This window comes from Callithrix jacchus, chromosome 7 (genome assembly GCF_049354715.1).
Source record: "Callithrix jacchus isolate 240 chromosome 7, calJac240_pri, whole genome shotgun sequence".
NCBI classification, from domain to species: domain Eukaryota; kingdom Metazoa; phylum Chordata; class Mammalia; order Primates; family Cebidae; genus Callithrix; species Callithrix jacchus.
This window is the reverse complement of record NC_133508.1, coordinates 47,732,749-47,757,135: the sequence shown is the minus strand read 5'-3', so window position 1 is coordinate 47,757,135 and position 24,387 is coordinate 47,732,749. Positions and strand designations below refer to the sequence as shown.

General features: G+C 50.9%; 1 protein-coding gene across 3 annotated transcripts in view; it reads left to right on the top strand.

The window, feature by feature from the left end:
• Window positions 1–24,387, top strand: part of CTNNBIP1 (catenin beta interacting protein 1) — a 61,411-nt gene that overhangs the window by 20,559 nt on the left and 16,465 nt on the right. The window contains exons 2-4 of one of the 3 annotated variants that reach the window (XM_035307656.3): window positions 10,722–10,806; window positions 16,583–16,702; window positions 17,427–17,517. In XM_035307656.3, coding sequence (XP_035163547.1) covers window positions 16,607–16,702; window positions 17,427–17,517 — 187 coding nt within the window. In that variant the 5' untranslated portion in view covers window positions 10,722–10,806; window positions 16,583–16,606. Of the gene's footprint in view, window positions 1–10,721; window positions 10,807–15,817; window positions 15,957–16,582; window positions 16,703–17,426; window positions 17,518–24,387 lie in introns of those variants that run through there. The other 2 variants (XM_035307655.3, XM_035307654.3) reach the window with 2 other exon arrangements.

Sequence of the window (24,387 nt, the reverse complement as noted above, 5' to 3'; positions counted from 1 at the left end):
GTTCAAGTGTTTCTTCTGTCTCAGCCTCCCGAGTAGCTGAGACCACAGGTGCCACCACGCCGGGCTAATTTTCGCATTTTTTTTTTTAGTAGAGAGAGGTTTCACCATGTTGGCCAGGATGGTCTTGATCTCTTGATCTCTTGATCTCATGATCCGCCTGCCTCGACCTCCCAAAGTGCTGGGATTACAGGCGTGAGCCACCGTGCCCAACCTTTTTTTTTTTTTTTTTTTGAAATGGAGTTTCGCTCTTGTTACCCACGCTGGAGTGCAATGGCGCGATCTCGGCTCACTGCAACCTCCGCCTCCTGGGTTCAGGCAGTTCTCCTGACTCAGCCTCCCGAGTAGCCGGGATTACAGGCGTGCGCCACCACACCCAGCTAATTTTTTGTATTTTTAGTAGAGACGGGGTTTCACCATGGTGACCAGGATGGTCCCAATCTCTTGACCTCGTGATCCACCCATCTCGGCCTCCCAAAGTTTTTTGTTTTTTTTTTTAATTGAGATGGAGTCTTTCTCTGCCACCCAGGCTGGATGCAGTGGCGTGATCTCAGCTCACTGCAACCTCTGCCTCCTGGGCTCAAACAATTCTTCTGCCTCAGCCTCCTGAGTAGCTGACACTACAGGCACCCACCACCACACCCAGCTAACTTATTGTATTTTTTTGTTCACCATGTTGGCTAGGCTGGTATTGAACTCCTGACCTCAGGTGATGTGCCCACCTCGGCCTCCTAAAGTGCTAGGATTATAGGAGTGAGCCACGATGCCTGGCCCCTCCCCCCATCTTTTTTTTTTTTTTTTTAGCAGACAGGCCTTATTTTCGCCCAGGCCTTATTTTTCGCCCAGGTTGGAGTATAGTGGCATGATCTAGGCCCACTGCAGCCTTGACCTCCTGGGCTCAAGCACTTCTGTCACCACAGTAGCTGGGACTACAGACTCAGAACAACATGCATAGCTTTTTATTTATTTATTTTAATTTTATAGAGATAAGTTCTCACCATGTTGCCCAGACTGGTCTCAAACTCCAGGGCTCAAGTGATCCTACTTCAGTCTCCCAAAGTGCTGAGATTACAGGTGTGTACCACTATGCCTAGCTTTTTAAATGAATTTTTCTATTTTTTGTAGATATGGGGTTTCACCATGTTGCCCAGGCTGGTCTTGAACTCCTGGCCTCAAGCGATACTCCTGCCTCAGTCTCCCAAAGCATTGGGATTACAGGCATGGGCCACTGCACCCAGGCCTTATTTTCTTTTTCTTTCTCTTTTTTTTTTTTGAGACAGTGTCTCAGTCTGTTGCTCAGGCTGGAGTGCGATGGCGTGGTCTCAGCTCACTGCAACCTCTGCCTCCCTGGTTCAAGCGATGCTTCTGCCTCAGCCTCCTGAGTAGCTAGGATTACAGGCTCCCACCACCACAACCTGCTAATTTTTGTATTTTTTAGTAGAGACAGGGTTTCAACATGTTGTCCTGGCTGGTCTCGAACTCATGATCTTGTGATCTGCCTGCCTTGGCCTCCCAAAGTGCTGGGACTACAGGCTTGAGCCACGGCACCTAGCCCAGGCCTTATTTTCTTTTTAAAAATTAATTTGCCAGGCTGGGCTTGGTGGCTTACGCCTGTAATCTCAGCACTCTGTGATGCCAAGGCAGGTGGATCACCTGAGGTCAGGTGTTTGAGACCAGCCTGGCAAATATAGTAAAATCCCATTTCTACTAAAAATACGAAAAATTAGCCAGACGTGGTTGCGCATGCCAGTAATGCCAGCTACTCTGGAGGTTGAGGTGGGAGAATTGCTTGAAACTGGGAGGCGAAGGTTGCAGTGAGCTGAGTTCGTGCCATTGCACTCCAGCTTGGGCAACAAGAGCAAAACTCCATCTCAAAAAAAAAAAAAAATTGACCAGGCGCGGTCACTCACACCTATAATCCCAGTGCTTTGGGAGGCTGAGGCAGGTGAATCTCTTGAGGTCAGGAGTGTTAGACCAGTCTGGCCAACATGATGAAACCCCAACTCTACTAAAAATACAAAAATTAGCTGGGCGTGGTGGTGGGTGCCCATAATTCTAGCTACTCAGGAGACTGAGGCAGGAGAATCCCTTGAACCCAGGAGATGGAGATTGCATGAGGTGAGTTCACTCACGCCACTGTACTCCAGCTTGGGCAACAGAGCGAGACTGTCTCAAAAAATAATGAATTTATTTATATTGATATATAATAATTGTAAGCTTTATCTTATTTTCTAATTGATCTCTGATTGGCAGTGGGTTGGACTTCAGCATTTTTTCTTTTTCCTGAAAGGTGAATTTTTTTTGAGATGGAGTCTTACTCTCTCACCCAGGCTGGAGTGCAGTGGCATGATCCTGGCTTACTGTAACCTCCACCTTCTGGGTTCAAGCGATTTTTCTGCCTCAGCCTCCCAAGTAGCTGGGACTACAGGCACAGGCCACCATGCCCAGTTAATTTTTGTAATTTTAGTAAAGACAGGGTTTCACCATGTTGCCCAGGCTGGTGATCCACAAGAAAGGTGGATCACCTTTCTTGACCTGGTGATCCACCTGCTTCAGTCTCCCAAAGTGCTGGGATTACAGGCCTGAGACACCGTGCCTGGCCCAGATTTTTCTTTTAATTTCAGTTAAAATGGATAATGCAATTCTGTCAACTTCTGAGCCAGAAGGGGCTGATAAGAGAGAGGGAAAGCATGGCTTTGGATCCAGGCTGCTTATTACTCCATGGCCTCAGGTTACTTACCTTCTCTGAGCCTCAGTTGTGTCATCCTTAAAATGGGAATAATTCCTACCTTGCAGGCTTGTGAGGGCTGACTGACTCTGTACCTGGGCTTCTTAGAAAATGCTGTGGTGACAACAGTAATTATAATTGTTTTTCTGTAGCATCACCTGGTTTCAGGGAGCAGGAAGGAGCTTTGAATCAGGTTTGAATTGGGGTTGATGACCTCAAGACACATTCCCCATCCCAGGCTTATCCTCTAAGAATGGGGCGGCGTCCTGCAAATGCCATGCCTTGCCTGAGACCTCACCAGGAGGCCTGTTTTGCCCTTGCTCTGCTGGTGGAGTGTGGTTCAGGAATGCTGAGCGTGGCTCTGGATGGAGGAAACTGCAACATGGAATTTATTAATTAAGGTGGTTGCTCCTGAGGCTTGAGAATCCGGGAGGTTGCTGCAGTTTAATTACTGAGAATGGAGCGTGTGGAAATTCCCTCTAACACTCCTGTTTTTGATGTCGCTAGAAGACCTGAGGTGCTACCTTGTGTGGGACTCTAGCAGGAGCTGTGTGGCAGGCCTCTGCCCCCCGTCTCTCTTGCTGGCTCAGAGTGACTTTTTACCCATGTACTTCTATACTGGAGAGCAACAGGGCAGAGTGGTTGAGACCTTGGATAATGTGGGTTTCATCCTGCTCTAATACGGACCAGCTGGGTAATGACAGGTGAGTTCCGTCACCTCTGTGCACCACGGCATGCTCAGCTGTAATGCCCTGTTAGGGACGTGAGTGGCGAAGACTGAATGATTCACTTACCTGAGAGTTGTGAGTAATGCAAGATGCATAGTAAGCCAGAGTAGGTGTCAGCTACTTCTCTAAAGCAGTGCTCTCCACCTGGCGATTTCATCCCCCACGGGACACACGGCAATGTCAGAAGACATATTTGATTGTCACAACTGGAGGGGGGATGCTACTGGCATCTAGTATGTGGAGGCCCTGGATGTCGCTCAGCTTCTACATGTGCAGGACAGCCCTCCAGCAAAAACTCAGCCAGTCTGAAATGCCAGCAGTGCCCTGCTGTGAAGCCTCTCCAGTGATTCAGGGCAGCACACAGACTGTGGAAGCAGGGTCTCCTCCCGTTCCTCTGAGCCAGTTGGGGACTGACAGGCAAGCTGGGAGAGAAGAGACGAGAAGCTGGGGGTATTAAAAGCCTTTGAATTCTTACTCCCATTCCCCATCCTGTAACAAAAACCATTTACTTACATGGTCTGTATCATCTTATCTTATTAGTAATAGTAACTAGTATTTATTGACTTGCTGTATACCAGGCACTGGGCCAAGTGCTTCCTTTTTTCTTTTTTTAATTTTTTTAGAGGTGGGGTCTTGCTCTGTCACCTAGGCTGGAGTGTAGTGGCACAGTCACTACCCACTGCAGCTTCAATCTCCCAGGCTCAAGTGATCCTCCCACCTCAGCCCCTGGCATAACTGGGACTACGGGTGCACACCACACCTGGCTAATTTTTCGTAGAAACTCACTATGTGGCCCAGGCTTCAAGTGCTTTGTTTATTGTCTCATTTTCACAACCTGCCCTTGAGGTAGGTGCTGTTATCACCCCCTTTCTGCAGAAAAGGAAACCAAGGCTCAGAGATGGAAAAGCCTCTCAAGTCTCAAATTCAACTCCTGATTGTCCCCCAAAACTGTTCCACTTGCTTCTCCCCATCTCAATTGATAGGAGTGCTGACCTTCAGCCACTTAGCCTGAAAACCTGGGATCCTCCACCATTGCCTCCACACCCCACAGTGCGCTCCCTGGTGATCCTGTTGTCTGCCTGCACCACAAATCCCCAACTGGGCACCTCAGACCTTCACCCTCTGCCTCTTCACCCTCACCTGAGACACCAGTAGATCTGCCTGGATTCCTGACACAACCTCTGCTCTGGCCCTGGGCCTGTCTCCATTCAGCAGTTAGGTGGTCCTACTGGACCCCGGGTCAGACCAGCTATTCCTGTGCTCCCAGCTCCTGGCTGCCCTTGTGACACAGGCCCTGTTCCCTCCCCCTTGGGGATTAAGGCCTGGGCATCCTCCCTCCTCCCTCCTCCCTTGAGCCATGGGGCCTACAGTGGTGCTTTCTTCCTCCCCAGACTCCCCTGCCCCAAGGGCTGCCACGGTCCCTGGAGAAAGCCTGGCTGACTGCTGGCTGATCTCTCCCTCCCTGCTGTGGGCTGGGGAGTGTGCCTGGAGCCATTCCCAGGAGAGGGCATCCAGTTACCTGAGCTTAGCTGGTCCTCCCCTCCCGCCCAGTTGCATCGCCCCCACCCACTGCCCAGCAGGTGTTGGGACCTTGCCTCCCTGCTGTGCCTACAGGCCCAGCCACAGGCAATCTGCTGTCCCAGGTGCCCTCCCCCTTTCGCCAGAGCCTTTTCTGTGCCTCTGCCCTGCTTGCCCCTTCCTCTGCTCCCTGTCCTCCTCCCCCTCCCCCATGGATTCCCTCCCTCCTGCCCACAGCATCTTCAGACTCCCCTCCCCCAACCTTCTTCCTCTGACTGTTCTGGTGGTGACTTCCCCTAAGCACCCCCACACGGTCAGTTCAGCCGACCCACCTGGAGGAGGCAAAGCTGAGACTAAGACTCACCTGAGACTGAGCACAGCTCTCAGGCAGAGCAAGTGGGGGCCAGGGTGCCCAGGTAAGAGTTTGCCTCTCCCCTTCCTGTTACGGACTGACAGACTTGACAACAGTGACAGCACAGGGTAATTGCTGAGTTTCAGGAGGACCCTTAGGAGGAAGGGGAGAGGTCTCCAGACAGAGGAAGAAGGGCGGAAGCTGCTCATCCTCCCTGCTCTCCTTGTGGGCTTGTCATACACACCAGGTGCTGGATCAGGCTAGCTTGGGGTTATTACAGCCACTGAAGCAGCCCCTGTGCTGTTGAAGCATGTGGGAGGGGGACAGTCCCATGCTTAGTGAGGGCTGTGATGGGGACAGGAGCCTGTGGGGCCTGAGTGGACAAGGCCCATGTGGTGGGCAGGTGGACCTCTCCCCTGCTCTGCTCTACCCACTTCTTAGAAAGCCCACCCTTTTCTGCCTCTCTGGAGCAGCTCTCACTGTCCTTCCTCCCGCTTTGCCTTGTACCTGGGCCTCATGAGGTCCTGCCTGTGGCCCACCTGCCCTCCCACACATCTTGCACAGGACTTCATATGAATCCACCTGAACTTCGGTCTTCCTGGGAGACTACTCTCCCCACATCATCTCCTGACCAGGGCCTGATGTCCCTACTTGGCAGGTTGGACTTCCTGCCAGAGAGAGGCTCCTCCCAGCCCCTGACTGTAATGTCCTTCCTGCAATGTCCAACTGCTGCCACTCAGGCCCCCGCTATTCCTGACTACTCTAGCTCTGCGTGCCTGCTGAAGGCAACCCCTGCCCTGTAGCCACACCTACCAGCTCCTCGTCCTCCTCCAGGCTCCAGTCACATGTCTCCAAGGTGCCTCACACTTACTCTTCACATTCTTTGTCTCAGTGTCTGAGATGCATTGACCTGGGTGACTTGTTTGGCATCTGTCTCCCCTGCTCACTGGAAACCCCACGGCTGTTTTGCTCACCTGTATATTCTCAATGCCTGCTGGAGAATAGATGCTTAGTAATTGTTTGGTGAACTCCTGTCTCTTATGCCTTCCCCTTTCTCTCTACCAGCAAACTCCTATTCATCCTTCAAGACCCGGTGACTTTTCCCCAGAGCCGTCGGTAGCCAGCCTCTCCCCTGCCTTTTTGCAGAGCTTACTACACCCCTTTGCTCTGCACTTACCATGCTGGCTTAAGGCCCTGCGTCTTCTTTCCTCAGTGGCAGATGGTTGGCACAGTGTGTGATACATGGTTGACACTCTAGGAATGTTTGTCTTGACATAACATATCTTTTTAACGCATTCTTATGTATTATTTGTGTGGTTTTCATTTGCCTTGTGTTGTGTGGTTTCCTTAGCCACTCAGTCAACTCCTGGAAGGCAGGTTCAGTGTCATGGCCCCAGTTCTATACCTCGTGTCCCCTAAGCTTGGATCAGGGTTATGTGTATCTAGAAAAGTTTCAATAAATCCTTCTTGAGTTCATTTAGTGTCTGCTTAAGGTTACAGAACCCTTGGCAGTTTGAGAAGCATCTTGACCTTCTTTTTCTCATTGTGGACCATCTATATAATTTGTGGGGCTCACTGTAGGCATATGCCAGACCTTTAATAATTTCCAAACAAGCCCCTTTGTTTAGAAATTATTAAAAATTTCAAGGCTAGGGCCTGGTACAGTGGCTCATGCCTGTAATCCCAGCACTTTGGGAGGCTAAGGCGGGTGGATCACCTGAGGTCAGGAGTTTGAGATTAGCCTGGCCAACATAGTGAAACCCCGTCTCTACTAAAAATACAAAACTTAACTGGTCATGGTGGTGGGTGCCTATAAACCCAGCTACTCGGGAGGCTGAGCAGGAGAATCTCTTGAATCTGGGAGGTGGAGGTTGCAGTGAGCCAAGATTGCGCCACTGCACTCCAGCCTGGATGACAGAGCGAGACTCTGTCTCAAAAACAAAAAAAAATTTTCAAAGCTGGGTGTGGTGGCTCATGCCTTTAATAGGAGGCTGAGGTGGGAGGATTGCTTGAGCCCAGGAGTTCAGGACCACCCTGGGCGACATAATGAGAACCTGTCTCTACAAAAAAATATAAAAATTAGACAGGCAGCCAGGTGCAGTGGCTCACTCCTGTAATCCCAGCTCTTTGGGAGGCTGAGCTGGGTGGATCACGAGGTCAAGAGATTGAGACCAGCCTTGCCAACATGGTGAAAAATACAAAAATACAAAAATTAGTCTCTACTAAAAATACAAAAATTAGCTGGGCGTCGTGGTGCATGCCCATTATAGTCCCAGCTACTCAGGAGGCTGAGGCAGGAGAACTCCTTGAACCCAGGAAGGGGAGATTGCAGTGAGCTGAGATTCGCACCACTGCACCCCAGCCTGGCAACGGAGCAAGACTCCGTCTCTAAAAAAAAAAAAATTTAGATGGGTCTGTTGGTGTGTGCCTGTGGTTTAGCCACGTAGGAGGCTGAGGTGGGTGGACTGCTTGAGCCAGGGCATTCGAGGCTGCAGTGAGCCATGATTGCACCACTGTACTCCAGCTGGGGCAACAGAGCGAGACCCTCTCTCTCAAAAGAAAAAAGAATTTCAAGACAGAGCAGAACAGTAAACCAAGCATGGGGCCCTCCTAAATTCAGGCCCTGTATGACTGTCCAGGCCACAGGCCCATGAAGCCAGCCCTAGTCTCACTTGACTCCACTGAGGGAAGATGTGGTAGAGGTCATGATCTATCTCTTTTATACAGATGGTGAAATGAAGTGCATGGAAGAGCAGTCACTGGCCTCAGGTTGCACAGCCAATCAACAGAGCAGAACTGAAAAAGAAGGCAGTTCTTGGAGCATACTTACTGTCTTAGGTGGGCCCTGGGGCCCAGGGACTTTGAGCCTCAGTTTCTTCCTCTGTAATCTGGGAGCATTGACCTGACTATAAAAGTGACAAATGTAGTTGAATATTAAAAAGTCAGGAAACAATAGATGCTGGCGAGGCTTTGGAGAAATAGGAACGCTTTTACATTGTTGGTAGCAGTGTAAATTAGTTCAACCATTGTGGGAGACAGTGTGGCGATTCCTCAAGGATCTAGAACCAGAAATACCATTTGACCCAGCAATCCCATTACTGGATATATACCCAAAGGATTGTAAATCATTCTTCTATAAAGACACATGCACACATATGTTTGTTGCGGCACTATTTACAGTAGCAAAGACTTGGAACCAACCCAAATGCCCATCAATGGTAAACTGGATAAAGAAAATGTGACACATGTACACCATGGAATACTATGCAGCCATAAAAAAGATTGTGTCCTTTGCAGGGACATGGATGAAGCTAGAAGTCATTATTCTCAGGAAACTAACACAGGAACGGAAAACCAAACATCACATGTTCTCACTTATAAGTGGGAGTTGAACAATGAGAACACATGGACACAGGGAGGGGAACAGCACACACTGGGGCCTGTCATGGGGTTGGGAACAAGGGGAGGGAAAGCATTAAGACAAATACCTGCCAGGCATGGTGGCTCACGCCTGTAATCCTAGCACTTTGGGAGGCTGAGGTGGGTGGATCACCTGAGGTCAGGAGTTCAAGACCAACCTGGCCATCATGGTGAAATCCCTTCTTTAAAAAAAAAAGAGAAAAGAAAAGAAAAAAAAGACAAATAGCTAATGCACACGGGGCTTAAAACCTAGATGATGGGCTGATTGGTGCAGCACACCACCATGGCACATGTATACCTGTGTCACAAACCTGCACATTTCGCGCATGTATCCCGAAACTTAAAGTAAAAAAAATAAAATAAAAATTGGTTAGCAAAAAATAACATGACAATTAGAACAGTTTCTATCCTTTGACCCTTTCCCTTAAAGTCAGGAATACATTCTCCTCTGCTTCTTGGAAGGGTCTGAGCCCTGTAGACAGGAGTGATAATTGGCTATCGTGGCAGTAGAAGAAATTAAAGCCCTTCAGAAGTGGAGGAAGGCTGTCTTTTCATCTCTCTTTGAAAGAATGTGGGGACTTGGTTGGAAAGTTCCCCAGGGTTCCTTGGTATTTCGGTGCTTTGATATCTAGAGGAATAAAAGAGCAATTAATTGCTACAAATGGCCTGTTCCCGTAGGGTTAGTCTGATGGTGGAGGGGGTGGTAGTGGTGGGTGACAGCTTTTCTATCCCAGGGCCGTTCTAGTTAAAGGGACACACAGAACAAAGAGTCATGGGTTTACAGCAATGTCTGACTTTAGGGGAGGCTTTTGAAATCCCACTTTCTCTGGAAAACGGGTCTTCCTCAGCCCCTTGGGTCATGGAGCAGCTTTCTTTATAGAATTCGTTGAAGACAGTGGGTTCTGAGCTGTCACTGGTCCCACACCACCGTCAGAACCAGTTTCTCAAAGTGTTGTCTGCCATCCTTTCCCCCAACAGGGATGACAGCTGAGAGCACTGTGGTAGTAGAAGACTGCGTAGTAAAAGTGGGTGTAAAAGTACCCACTTTTTACAGACATGTGGTTATCTACCACATAATATATAACCACAGGCCTGTGCCCTCACCATTCATTTGGATGGTTGGCATATGCCTTGGAGATTCGAGGCACTGAGTCTTGCACCCCAGCAGAGCAGGTAACGCAGCTGGAGCGCATAGGCAAGGCTCCCACCACTCCTCGAAACTTCCTGCTTCTCCTGTGTCTCCACCCCCTCGGCAGTCCATGCTCCTGTTCCATTAACCTGTGCAGGTGACCTGAACGATGAGCTTGTATGTGGGAGGCAGAAGAAAAGAAGGCAGTGTTCTTGGATTCTTGCCAGAGGTGAAGTGGGGGCATGTAGACATGTGGCCAGGTGGTAGGTCTGCGAACAAGCTGCCACTGTGCTTTTCATGTGTTTCTGGCATGTGTCTGTGTTAATTGATGTTTATGTACACAACTGCAGGTGTTCACCAAGCACACAGATACATATACATGCACTGAGCACAGAGGCTGCGGGGTGCTGAGCTACCTGTGTCTTGCTTGTTGTGTTAGATTTGGTAGGTGGGGAGTCCTCTCATGCAGGTGTGTGGGACTTGGCCATCGGCTGTCCTGGAGTGATGCATTCTAGTCCACAGTTTCTCTGAACACAGCGTCTCAATTAGACTTGGTGACTAAGCCAAGGGAGCAGGGTGTGTGGTGTTGAGCGGACTGACCTGCTTTAGCCGGAAATGCCAGGCCAGCCAAGCTGCCGTCAGCACCTTATTTATCCCAGAGGTGCAGGCGCAGGTTTCCTGGGCTTGCCAGACACACAGGTATTTCTGGACCAAGGCAGAGCCCGGCTCCTCGAGCTTCCCACCAGCAGTTGTACATCCTCAGCATGGGGTGTGTGCTCCAGGCCCAGCCCCAGCACCTGCGTGGGCCCTCCCAGCTCCTCCCATGACCCATGTTCTGTGTCTCCACAGGGCGGCACCTTCCTACTTCTCCCCGGTCACAGTCCTCCCCTCACAGTTGAGTACCTGTTTGCCTGAGGTTAATTTCCAGAAGCAGGTAAGGCCCCCAGGGGAAGGACTCTATAATGTGGCCATACAGTAGTGTCCGGTGGGGGGTGAGGCGGGGTCTTGGATTCCAGGCTCCAGGGCTGATCATGAAGTTAGCTCAGCTGTTACCTTTCACCATGAGCCCTTATGATCTTTTCTCCAGATGTGTTGGTTGGTCTGGGGAATGTTTTGGTGCTGCTGGTTTCTTTCAGGCTAAGACATGTACAGACTCTGGATATATTTCATATAAGCTCTAGGAACCATCAATTCTGTGGCATTGTATTTTTTTGCAATTTAAACATCAGGAAAATGTAAATTTTATGTTTTTAAGTGTATCAGAATCTATGGCAATGTATTTTAAAATGGACAAAACAAAAGACGAGTGCAGGGGCTGGAGGCAGCTCATGTGTCTGAAGGACCTGCCTTGCCTGGCCTCACTTGAGCTTACTTGATATCTTCCTAGCAGGTGCAAGACCACCCTGGGTATAAGTGGATATTCTAACAGAGATAAATATGGATGTTCAACAGCATTAGCTTCTAGTTTAAAAATAAAAATGAGTGCAGGTGGCTGTGTTTGTATTCCGGGCCACTAGTGCCTGTCAAAGCGAGGCCAGCTTTCAAAGCTCTTTATCAGAATGGGCTGCATTTGCCAGACAGCGACCCGTACAGAGAGCCACATCTGTCCAGCCTCCAACTGCCGTGTGTAACTTTCAGCAGTCTTGTTCTCCAGGTCCCTCTTGCACTGCCTCCTAATTCTTCTAAAGTGAGATCAACTGCTTAAAAGCTGGAAACTACGTGGTGGTCAAAATTAGGTCCCTGCAAAGGCTGGGCAGGAGTGTGGCATCTGAGGGTACCTCTTACAGATGCCCTTGGGTATCTCCCTGAGAATGTGGTGTGGCCTGTGAAGCCAAGGCCAGTTCTCCCGTTGTGTGGACCTTTCACAGTGGTCGGGTGCCACTTCCTCACCATCCTTTCCTGGCCAGCTAGGCTTTCTTCAACAGAGAGGCGGCTCTGAACCAACAGGAGAGAGAGCGAGAGCGAGAGCGAGAGCGAGTGGGAGCGAGAGAGAGAGAGAGAGAGAGAGAGAGAGAGAGAGAGAGAGAAAGAAACAGGATTGTGTCTCTGGGTCTAATTTGAAAGTATGTACCTTAATGTCTCTTTATTGAATTTGCCCCAATCAGATGTCATTTTCTGGGATACTCACTTTTTGCAGAATGTGTGGTTGCCTACTGCATAAAATATAACCACAGACCTGTCCCCTCAGAATTCATTTAAATAGTTAATAGTTGCCTGTTGTTTCTTTTCTGTTTTGTTGTTTTTGAGACAAGAGTCTCACTCTGTTGCTCAGGCTGGAGCGCATGGTGCAATCTTGGCTCACAGCAACTGACACCTCCTAAATTCAAGTGATTCTGCTGCCTCGGGCTCCCGAGTAGCTTGGATTACAGGCACCCACCATCATACTCGGCTAATTTTTTGTATTTGTAGTAGAGACAGGGTTTCAGCATGTCAGCCAAGCTGGTCTCAAACTCCTAACCTCAGATGATCTGCCTGCCTCAGCCTCCCAAAGTGCTGGGATTACAGGCATGAGCCACTGTGCCTGGCCTGTTTCTTTTCATTTTCCTTTTTTTGGCTTGCCTCTGACTTTGGCATAACAGAAATTTCTTTAGGATTTTGAGTGGAAGTGCTGCCCCATTTTAGACACTGGAATGTTTATGGGGCTAGTCAAGAGACCATAATCGAGAACCATCATAACTTTTAGTTCTCACATTCAAGGACTGGATGAATAATTAATGTGTCTAATTTAGTTGCAGTTTTAGTTTATGTAATTTAAACATATTTTAATGGAGACCAGTTTTTCATCCCTACAGGGGAAAATAAGATTTCTCAAATGAAGTGAATCTGATGCTTGTCAGAATTATGATAAAAATTTAATAGCACATTTGCTTGTATAGGCAACAAAGACATACTTTAATATACGTGTAGCACACCATGACTGAAATGTCTGTATTGTTTGTGTTAATTATGATTTATTCTCTCCAACTACGAGTTTGCTCCTCATTAACACCCTTGCTGCAGATTAGGAGAAAATTATATAAGCCAGTCATGGTGTTTCTGTGTTGAAATGGGAAGGGCAGGAACATGTGCTCCTGACCGCATTTCTGCTCCAGATCCAGCCCTGAGTGTGACCTCTTGTTAGGCAGCAGGATGCAGTCAGCTTGTACTAGGTCTAGAAGAATTCTTGATGACCAGGCTTTTAGAAATGACAAGTCAGGGGTCTTCCCTGAAGCGAACACTGTCTCTTCCAGGGAAGTGAGTTGAAGCAAGAGTAGCCTGGCTCCAAAGACCCATGCAAGTGCCGGTGACACTGCAGGCCCACAGCCGGGCAGCCCAAGCCCCGGAAATCCCAGCGTTAGGCATTCCCAGGACAGCAAGGCTGACTAGCCAGGAAGATAGGGTGGAACCTATCAGTACGAGCTGTTCATAGAAGGCTTGTTGTACAGGGCAGCATTCTGCAAAGCTGGGGCCATGGAGGCAGTCTGTGATGGAAGCGGTCTGTGATGCAGAACCGAAGCTCCTCTGGGAAGCACCTACTGTGTACCCAGACCACCGGGTCCTGAGGGAATGTGGCAGCAAAAACCAGACATCCATCAATCCTTGCCAGGGCAAGAGCTGGCTCTCTGAATGAATAAATAGATCTTGCCTGGGACCTGGGGCTGCAGTGTGGTTTGTGATAGTAGGATTGAAGTAGGGAGAGCCAGAGCAGGGGTGATCTGCTTCCCACATTGTTTAAGGACTGGTTGACTTGAACTGGGTGGTCTGGAGCCCTGGGAGAGCTGGCTGGGGGTGGGAAGGAAGCAAAGCTGGTGCTTTTGTATGTGGTGACACCTAGTGGCAAGTTCCTTGTATTTCATCCTGTCTCTCACCAAGAGAGAGCAAATGAAAACTAGCCAGATAGAATTGGAAGATTTTTACTCCCGGAAGCCATAACTCCCAGCTCAAAGAGTTTACGGAGCATTTCAGTTGTTTGTTGGAGAACACATAGCCCAAGGCACACTACAAAGTGAGAGTCCTTTGGAAAAGCTAAATTTGGTTATGGGAGACTGGGTTAGGTACTTTGGTCTCTTAACACAATGACCTTTGGCCCTAGATGGATCTGGATATTGCCGACTGGGAGAAGCTTAGACACCACTGGCTGTCTCACTATTCCATTTAGCCAATCAGGCAGTATTTATTAAGTGCCTGTCAAGTGCCTGCTCCCGGAGGAACAGCAGAGGGGGCCCTAGCCTTGCAGTAGGCAGTGGAGAGAGACAGTAAGCAAGTTCTCCACCAGGCACTTCCAGAGAATCAGGACAGGTGAGCATGGTGGCTCATGCCTGTTAATTACAATATTTTGAGAGGCTGAGGCAGGAGAATTGCTTGAGGCTGGGAGTTCGAGACCAACCTGGCTGGGCAACATAGCAAGACCTCTACCAAAAAATGTTTAAAGTGGCAGAGTGATGTGGCGTGCTTCTGTGGTCCCAGCTACTTAGGAGGATGAGGCAGGAGGATTGCTTGAGCCCAGGAGTTCAAGGCTGCAGTGAGTTCTGATCATATCACTGTACTCCTCGGTACCAGAGCAACCGTCAAGGAAGGCTTCCCTAGGAGGATGTCTTGATGCCAAGACAAAGGATGGAAAGAACCCAGTTCCAGGCTGAGGGGACACCCAGTACAAAGGCAGCCAGCGGGGAAGAGCTTCTCAGCATGTTCCAGAATGGATGAGGGCCAGGAATGCAGAGCAAGGGGGAGAGGTAGGAGAGGCAGGCTGGAGAGGGAGCAGGGCTGACGGCAGAGGCCTGGCAGGGTCCTGGCAAGGACTGCGAAATGCATTCTCAGGTAGGTTTAAGCAGTGATGTCATCTGTTTTGGGGAGGCTGAGGTGGAAGGATCACTTGATCCCAGGAGTTTGAGACCAGTCTGGACAACATAGCAAGTCTCTAAAAAAATTTTTAAAACATTAGCCAAGTGTGGTGATGTATACCTGTGGTCCTAGCTACTCAGGAGGCTGAGTTGGGAGGATCACTGAAGCCCAGCAGGTTGAGGCTGCAGTGAGCCAAGATCGCGCCACTGCACTCCAGCCTGGGCGACAGAGGGAGACCCTGTCTCAAAAAAAAAAAAAAAAAGCATAAGATTATTCTGGCTATTGTGTAGAGAAAGGAAGTAGGGGGAATCGTGAGGAGGTCATGTGGTAACTTAGATCCAGGTGGCCATCGGGGAAGAGGTGGAGACTGCATCATCATCCAGACCCAGGGATGCAAGGTTCACCCCATAAGGGTATGTGGAGTCTAGCCCCAGACCCCAGACCAGCAGTGCTGCACATCTAGTGAAGTAGGAAGTGAGAATAGGTCAGTGTAAGGAGTGATGCCCCAGGACAGAGCTTCCCTGCTCAGCTGTGCAGGAAGTTATGGCCTTTCCCGTGCTGGGGTGTACCCTGGGTCTGGGGAGTGCTTGGGGGTCCCTCTCATCAGAGACCATTCCTGAGGCAGATTGCTCCTCTTTCCCAGTTCCCACTTGTTTCTTAGGCCCTTTTCTAAGCCCAGGAGGCAGTGGAAGGGGAGCAGCATCAAGTAAGAAAGTCTGGGCTGTAAGGGGTTAGCAGAAGTTGCTGGAAAGAGACCTGTGCCGCATCAAGCATGCAGCTGCATATCAGTTTACTGTGCGTACTTTTAGGGCAAGGGCCCCATTAGCTTATGAGCAGTTGACAGGTACCTACAGGAAGTTTGCTGCCTAGGTTCTGGCACATTGCTGAGGCTGCCCTCTGTACAGAGAGCCACCCTGCCTGGGAAAGCCTGCTGGTCCAGGGCTTGCTGGTCCTGGAGGGATGGATGGTGTGAGGAGTGTTCTTGGCCCACCAGCTTGGTTCCGTGGTTCTCCGAGCTCAGTTCCTTGGCACCAGGGCTGATAAGACTCCACCCCAGCAGCTGCTGCGTTATTTCTGACTCATCCAGGAGTTACTAGTGTGTAACCCAAGCCCCTCCATACCCAGCTTCCTCTCCTCCAGCTCCTCCTGGAGGGAGGAGGCTCTGGACTTCTCTCCTGGAGACTTTCTGTAGGTTAGGTCCCTGCTGCATGTGGACACAGCTGCTGGCCTTCCCAGCAGCCTGCAGGAGCCTCCCTCTGCCAGGTGAGGTGGGTTTGTGAAGGTTGAGGTAGCACACCCTGCAGCCCTGGGCCGGCGTCTTTCCATTGAGCTCAGCCCAGGAGCCATAGCCCTGGCCTCTTAAACTTGTCGTGGTCTTTTGCTGAGGGAGCTGTCTCAGTGTTTGGGGGATGGGCACTGATCTCATGGTTTCTTGAGCCAAAGGCCCCAACCAGCTGCCTCTGATCCCATCACTTTTTTTGCCCCACGTGGAGGTTGCTTTTTCTGAAAACCTGGGACATTTGTGGCTTCATGCACCATGTGTCCTGTGGCTCGTAGCAGGAGCCTTGCTCTGGGGTAGTTGGCAGGTAGAAACAACCAGCAGTCTGGGTCATCTCAGTCTCCCTGGACCCAACAGCTTCATTCACAGAGGAAGCAGGCAGGCTGGTTCCTGCAGCACCCGCTGGAGAACAGAGCTGCTCAGCCCAGCTGGCTGGGACCGGTGTGGGTGAGGGAGGAACCCAGCACCTCGACACCTGCCCCATGCTCCCAGAAAGGAGACTGTGGGTGGAAAGGGGCTCCTGGGAGGAGTGAGGGTCACTAGCATTGTCAGTATCCCAGTATGTCACATCCTGATTTCTTCCCCCTCCATGCTGCTACTTGTTCTGCAGGAGTCCCCAGAGCCGGGCAGGGGGATGAACCGCGAGGGAGCTCCCGGGAAGAGTCCGGAGGAGATGTACATTCAGCAGAAGGTCCGAGTGCTGCTTATGCTGCGGAAGATGGGATCAAACGTGAGTGCCTTCAAGATGTCAGGCAGCGGCCCCCAGGGAGGGGGTTCCAGGGAGGGGCCCTGCTGGGCTGTTGGAGGGCGGAGCCACTGCAGCTGCCTCCTGTGGAGCCACGGACTGAGCAGGGGCCCCTGGGCCTGTGGCTTGGCTCTAGGGCCGCTTCTGTCCCCCAGGCACAGACCCCAGCACATCAGTCGAGTTCTGGGGGCCCTGCTGGGTAGTCTGCCCAACCCTGTGCCAGGTTGGGACCAGGTACGTGAGAGTCTCAAGGCCCTGATCTTCCTTTTCTCCCCCTCCCAACCCTGAAAGTCTTCTCTCCCAGGGGGCATCTGAGGGACAGCTTGGCAGGACAGGCGCTGTGGAGGCAGCAGGCATGCGGGTGCAGGGGTATTTCTCAAAAAGAGCAGAGGGACATGGAATCACCCGTCAGCCTTCCGGCCAGGGCTTGTGTCTTCCACTGGCCCTGTACTAGACCAGACCCTAATCTCAGATTCAGTCTGAGTGGCAAGGCCTGTGGACCCCTGGACCAAGTTTAAGGAGGATGGGAGGGCGGTGTCCTGGCCCTGAAAGCAAAGGGGTCAAATCTCAGGAACAGATGCCTGAGAAGCAAAGGAGGAGGCATCACCCAGGGACCAAGCAGGCCTACGCAGTGCCTCTGGGGTGCAGGTGCTTTTTAGGGAACAGGTACATGCTGCCTGCCCCTCACCACGGCTCTCTCACCCTGCAGCTGACAGCCAGCGAGGAGGAGTTCCTGCGAACCTATGCGGGCGTGGTCAACAGCCAGCTCAGCCAGCTGCCTCCGCACTCCATCGACCAGGGTGAGTCGGCGGCAGAGGAGCTGGGGCAGTGGCATAAGTCCCAGGGACACCAACTTATGGTTCCTTTAGAAAGCCCTCCAGCCCTCTTTAATGGGTGATCCATGAGACCCAGGGCCCACTAGGAGGGGCTGCAGCTCCCTCCACCTGCAGAGCTCAGCCAGGGAGCCTCCGGAGCCTCCCACCTGACCCATTTCCTTCCCTAGGTGAGAGCCAAGGACTCTACAAGGCAAATGGCAGGATCCCTTTCTTAGACCTGGAGGAGGCAGGAAATGGAGGTGTCTGGGGACTCTCGTAACTGCAGAGACTGATTATTGCATTTTTTTAACCTTTGGCCTGACCTCTACCCACCTGGCACCCTGTCCAGGAGAGAGAAGCTGCCCTTGTATGCTAGAACAGTGCCATCACTGTTGTTCTGGGCACAGACCACATTATGGCTGGTACGGTCCTGGCTGTGGCCAGAAGGAATGCCCCAAACGCCTGATGTCCCCATGTGCCTGAGGGAGTTGTATCTTTTTTGAGTGACCTCAACCAATCAGCATGGTAACAGGCAGATTTGAGTGTTTGTTGTGTAGCAGGCACTATGCTTAGTGCTTGACATATATCACTTCATGCTATGGTAGGTAGCTTCTATTTGTATTAATAGTTCCACTTCATAAGCAAGGAAACTGGGATTTGGAAGCAGTAAGTTACTTGGCCATACAGCCAGGTGGTTACTGGGGAGTCCTGGGATGCACACCTGAGGCTGAGGAGCTCTTTGCTGTCTACCATCTTGCCCATAACCCACATGGCTAATGGACAGCTCTATGTCCCTTGGCTGCTTAGCAAGGTTCTCCTTCTCTAGAAGGCTTATCATGACACTGAGGCCCAGTGTTCTGACCAACATCTCCATAGAGTCCTTTCCTTTTATTCTGTTTTTATTTTTTTTAATTTAAACATTTTTCTTTTTTTGCTTACCCATTCCCCTAATACACTTTAATATTCTGTTATGCTTTGTTGGAATGATTGGCCATGAAATATTGTAACCTGTGGCATGTCCAGCAGGCTCCCAGAAGCAGAGTGCTGATGGCTGTGTTTGCTGTGTTTGAGACTGGCATGTGGGGCCTGACCTAGATCACCAGCCAGCCCTTGTTCTCTGGATGTCTCAGGGCTCTGCCCTGGCACAGGGTCCCGTTCCCAAGTGCTGAAGCTGGGTGTGACCTGGCTAGTGCACCCAACTCAGCAGAAACCTTCCAGGATGGGGCAGTGGCTCAGGCAGCTCCCTGGGACAGCAGCTCACCGTGCACAGCCTGCCTGGGTGTGTCTGCCCAGGTGTGCCTCCTGGATCATGCAGCAGCCTGTTTTGCGTGGCGTCAGCTCCCACCCTGTGCTGGGATCTCTTGAGTGAGGTCTCTTCTCTTCCAAGGCTAATCTGGGTTTCTAGCATGGTACCCTTTACCCTGGCTTCTGACTCATGTCATCCTGAAACCTTCAGGCTGTTGAGTCCCTGGGAACTCCCCTTTCTTCCCACTTAGTCTTGGTCACTGAGTTAACCTGAATTTGAGCTGGGATGGTAAGAAAGCCTCTAGTTGAAGACTCTTGGGGAAAAAATCAAAATAAGAGACATCAAAATGTAGGACCATATGTCAATATAAAAAGCAGCAACAGGCCAGGTGTGGTGGCTCACGCCTGTAATTCCAGCACTTTAGGAGGCCAAAGCAGGTAGATCATCTGAGGTCAGGAGTTTGAGACCAGCCTGGCCAACATGTCGAAACCCTGTCTCTACTAAAAATACAAAAATTAGCCAGGCATCGTGGTATGCACCTGTAATCCCATACTCAGGAGGCTGAGGCAGGAGAATCACTTGAACCTGGGAGGCGGAAGCTGTAGTGAGCTGAGATTGCACCTCTGTACTCCAGCCTGGGCAACATAGCAAGACTCCATCTCAGAAAAAAACAAAACAAAAAACAAAAACCAGCAACAACACATGTACACACAAGTTGTATATGTGCCTAGAAAAAAAAAGCTGGTGGCTGGGTGAAGTGGCTCGCGCCTGTAATCCCAGCACTTTGAGAGGCCATGGCAAGAGGATCACTTGAGCCCAGGAGCTCAAGACCAGCCTGGGCAACATAGGGAGATCCTGTCTCTACAAAAAATACAAAAATTAGCTGGCTGTGGTGGTACGTATCTGTAATCCTAGCTACTAGGGAGGCTGAGGTGGGAGGATCGCTTGAGCCCAGGAGGCCAAGGCTGTAGTGAGCCATGATTGCACCATTGCACCCCAGCCTAGGCAACAGAGGCAGACCCTGTATCATAAATTAAAAAAAAGAAAAAAAAAGACAAGTTGGAGGAATATATACCAGGCTGTCAAAAAAATTTTGTTAGGGCATGCTGGGCATGGTGGTTCACCATGGTAATTCCAGCACTTTGGGAGGCCAAGGTGGGCAGATCACCTGAGGCCAGGAGTTCGAGACCAGCCTGGCCAACATGGTGAAACCCCATCTCTACTAAAAATACAAAAATCAGCCTGGCATGGTGGTAGGTGCCTGTAGTTCCCACTACTTGAGAGATTAAGACAGTAGAATTGTTTGAACCCGGGAGGTCGAGGTTTCAGTGAGCCAAGATCGTGCTACTGCACTCCAGCTTGGGAGACACAGTGAGGCTCTATCTCTAAAAAAAAAAAAATTTGTTAGGGGGTAGGACTATATATGGAACTTTCACTTTCTAAGTCACACATTCTTGTAAAACTAATATTTTAACATTGTACATTCATTTCTTTGTCATAGGGGAAGTTAAAAATATATATTTTTAGAAGAACTCTTTATTTGCCTAGCTGAACCCACAGTTGAGAATAAAAATGAGCTCTGCCAAGTTGCTGAGGAAGGTCACTGACCCCACTTAGCTGTTGACCTTGCCCTGAAACTGCTGAGGAGTAGGAGCAAGCTATTGGCTGTGACCAACTGTGTAGGCCGTGGAGTCCGGGTCCTCCTTGGTGGGTGGCATCCACAGTTACTTCTTTCTTTGGGGAGGAGGCTCCTGAAGCTGAAGCTGGAGTGAGGGAGGACCCTGGGAAATCATTGGGGAATAGGTGGCAGGAATCATTCCCTGCTGCTGGGGCACCCTGTGGACAGCCCCTACCTTCGTAAAGACCTCTGACCTGACTGCTGAGGCCTGAGCTGTACAGGAGACCAGAGCTTCGGGAGGCTCTGAGAATTCTGTGGACTGGGAGTTGGGGGGGGCGAGCCATGCGAGCTTCACAAGCATACTTATTTTCCTTGTGAACCTAAGGACACCACGAACGAACACAACAACAACAACAACAACAACAGAACTGCGATCAGCCCAGTCCCCAGTGAGCTTACCCATGTGAGGGCAGGCCCCTGAATCTCTGCCTGTGCCTTGTGGCCAAATGGATCTCTGTTAAAATCTCACCTGCCCACTTTCTCCATTGGCAGAGCTGATCTCAGCTGATGCTGCAGGGTCCTGCTATCAGAGGCTCAGGTGCTGCTCAGGTGGTGGAAGCCCTGGTTTATTGTCTTCAGGGAACCTGGGGCAGCTGCCGGGACTTCTGTGATCAACCCCAACGCCCAGAGCTTGAGGGTAATGGCTTGGCGTGCACTTCCTGCACACTAGGTGGTGCTGTCTCTCAGCAAATGCTTCAAGCTGCTTTAAGTGTTCCCTGAGCCAGAGGAGACTCCAGCTCCCCCAGGACTCCCCTAGCAGGGGGTCTGAGGCAGATCCTCCCATGGACAGCACTGGACATTGGTCCTGAGGGTCTGGCTAAGTCTGACCTGGGGCACTGCACCCTTCCTGAGGCCCAGAGAGGGGGCCTTGGGCATCCCTTTACCTGCCCCCTCCAATTCTTTCCTCGGTCACATTTGTCAGATATCTGGGGACCAGGCAGGTGCTAGAGGCCCTGGGGTGGGGGCCTCCCCTTAGGGGCTCACCAGGTGGTTCCAGCAGAGGCCCTAGTAGCCCCACCACCACCAGTTCCCAGCCTGCTTGGCCTCTGCTGGGCTGAGACCACCAATGACAGCCTCCTCTACCTCCCTTGCTCTTCATGTCACCCCTCACTGGCTGTTTCCTATTCCTTTTCCCTCAATCATGCTGGCATCCTCCAGGATCACCCCCTCTCTTCTGTCTGTCCCATATACACTCCTGTGACTTCAACAGAGAGCACAGTCAGCTGACTGTTGACTAGCATCACCACAGTCGCCCATGCCCAGCCAACCCGCATTTTCTGCCTGTGCTCTGCCCTGACCAATGTCCACCAAGTACGTAGCACCCAAGGACTCAGCTTTGACTCCTCTCTTCCCCAGGAACCTAGTCGGTTACTGAGTCTGCCCTGAGGCTCCTCAGACCTGCTTCATTTTCTCCCTCTCCTTTTGAGTCCCCACTGGGCCCATATGCACTCTTGTCTCATTGCTGCAGCTTGCTCCTATCTGGCATCTCCTCTTGCCCGCTCAGGTCTACCCCCACAGCCGGAGAGAATTCTGGAGGCATGGAGTGACATCAGCGAGTCTCAGCTTTTTCTTTTGAAGAGTCTCGCTCTGTCCCCCATTGGCATGATTTTGGCTCCCTGCAACCTCTACCTCCTCAGTTCAAGCAATTCTCCTGCTTAGCCTCCTGAGTAGCTGAGGTTACAGGCCTCTGCCACCACAGCCAGATAATTTTGTATTTTTAGTACAGACAGGGTTTCACCATGTTGCTCAGGCTGGACTCGAACTCCTGACCTCAGGTGATCCACCTACCTTGGCCTCCCAAAGTGCTGGGATTATAGATGTGAGCCAGTGAGCTGGGCCTCTACCCAACTTAATGGCTTCCTGCTGCCTTGAGGACAAAATCCAGCCCCCTCAGCTTGGTGAGCAAGACCTGAGTTCACACCATAAAGGGCCGTAGTGAATGGCCGTGTTCACACCTTTCTGCTTTACCTCGTTCTCCTGCCCCCTGCAGCCTGGGCCAGGCCGTCCTGTCACATGTGTGTGCACCTCGGCTGTGCTACTCCCATGCTGTCTCCTAATCCATCTATTGACCAGACTCTGAGCTCCTTGAGCTTGAAACTGTGGCTTCTGTCTTCTTATTTGCAGAGGTGGGATCCACTAAGCCCCTAGTCATGCTTGGACAAATGAATGAGCTGGGTTCTGGTCCCCAAGGGGGGCTAAGCAGACCTAGCAGCCAGGAGGACTTGGCTTTGAACCAGAGGAAGTTAGTTCTTCTCAGGAAGGTCACACTGCTGGGAAGGGGCAGCTGCAGGAATGGGGAGGGTCAGAGTCTCCTGAAGCAGGCCCTGTGCAGTGCTGAGTCCAGGCCTCTCATGGCCAGTGCTGCTCCCTCTAACCTGTAGTGATTGTTTTTCCCAGTTATAGAATTGTGCATAGGTGAAAGAGAGAGCCGAAAAGTTTAAAGGATTGACCCATACTGTGTGGCTGTAATCACTCTTAGCCTTTGTTAAGTTTCCTATCATCCTTTTATAAACATGCATACATCTGTAGCACAGGCTGAGACCATAGCATTTTAATGTCCATTTTTAGCTTATGATAATTTTACTGTGCTCTTAAATAATTTCCAATAAAACATTTATTTATTTTTAATGTTTTTTGAGACAGAGTCTTGCTCTATTGCCCAGGCTGGATGGAGTGCAGTGGCGTGATCTTGGCTCACTGCAACCTCCGTCTCCCAGATTCAGGCAGTTCTCCTGCCTCATCCTCCCAAGTAGCTGGGATTACAGGCGCTTGCCACCATGCACAGCTAATTTTTGTATTTTTAGTAGAGATGGGGTTTCACCATGTTGGCCACACTGGTCTCAAACTCCTGACCTCAAGTGATCTGTCTGCCTCGGCCTCCCAAAGTGCTGGGCTTACAGGTGTGAGCCACCGTGCCCAGGCCAGCCACATGCTTTTTTAAGCAGGACAGTGTTTACTTGAGGAACAGGTATGATTTGGGCAGTTAGCTATATCAGAAGGGGGCAAAAGAAATGGGGAGCACTTTCTGCTGCCTTTTTACCCTGGGCCCTCCATCTGTGAGTGCCTTCTAATGTGCTGGTTCCCTGAGAGCTCTGGGTCTCTTACTGCCTCAGCGCTGCACTGGGGTGGTGGCCAGCAAGTACAGTTCCAGGCCCCTGACGGTGCTTTGCAGAGGCAACCCATGGCCAGTCACCCGCAGAACCGTCATCCTCCCACGGTGCCTCAGAATAGGCCCTTGTTGGGGTGTCACAGGGCTGAGAGGGACCCTGCCTAGACATGACTCATTTTGTCAAAGCTCCTTGTTATTTCTCTGCCTGGGGGCCTCCCAGGGCCATGCCCTGTTCTGCTGCTGCCCTTCGTGCCTCTGGGAGCTGTGTGCTGGCACGGGGACTTCCAGGCCTGTTCCAGCCTCCAACTGATCACACACTTTCTCCAAGAGACTTTCCAGGGAAGGTTTCCCCAGCTGCGGCCAGCCAGGCTTTCCCCTTTGGTAGCTGAGGCTGCTGGTTCAGGGTCTGCTGCCAGTGAGCCTAAAATAGGTCACTTGGCCTGAGGGTACACTGGGAACCTTGTAAAAATATCTGTGGTCACGGGTAGATCAGCCGAAACCAGGCTGTGAGGAAACGGCCTCTCCTTTCATAGTATGGCATGAGGGACGCAGCTCTCTGCTCACCAATTCCCTTGACCCTCTAAGTGGCATGCCCTGTTGTAGCAGTGGTGGCATGATTTTCTCCATGGTACAGCTCAGTGTGGAAAGTTCTTCCTGGAATCCCCCCCAACAGCCTTCCCACCTCCGTTCTTTCACTTCTTTCAGGAAGCCCCCTCTGACCCCTTCCAGAGTCAGCACATGCCCTGGAGCTCCATGCCAATCTTAACACCTTATATCAGGAGCCCCTTGAGGCCAGGGTCTGTGCTGTGTTCACTGTCACAC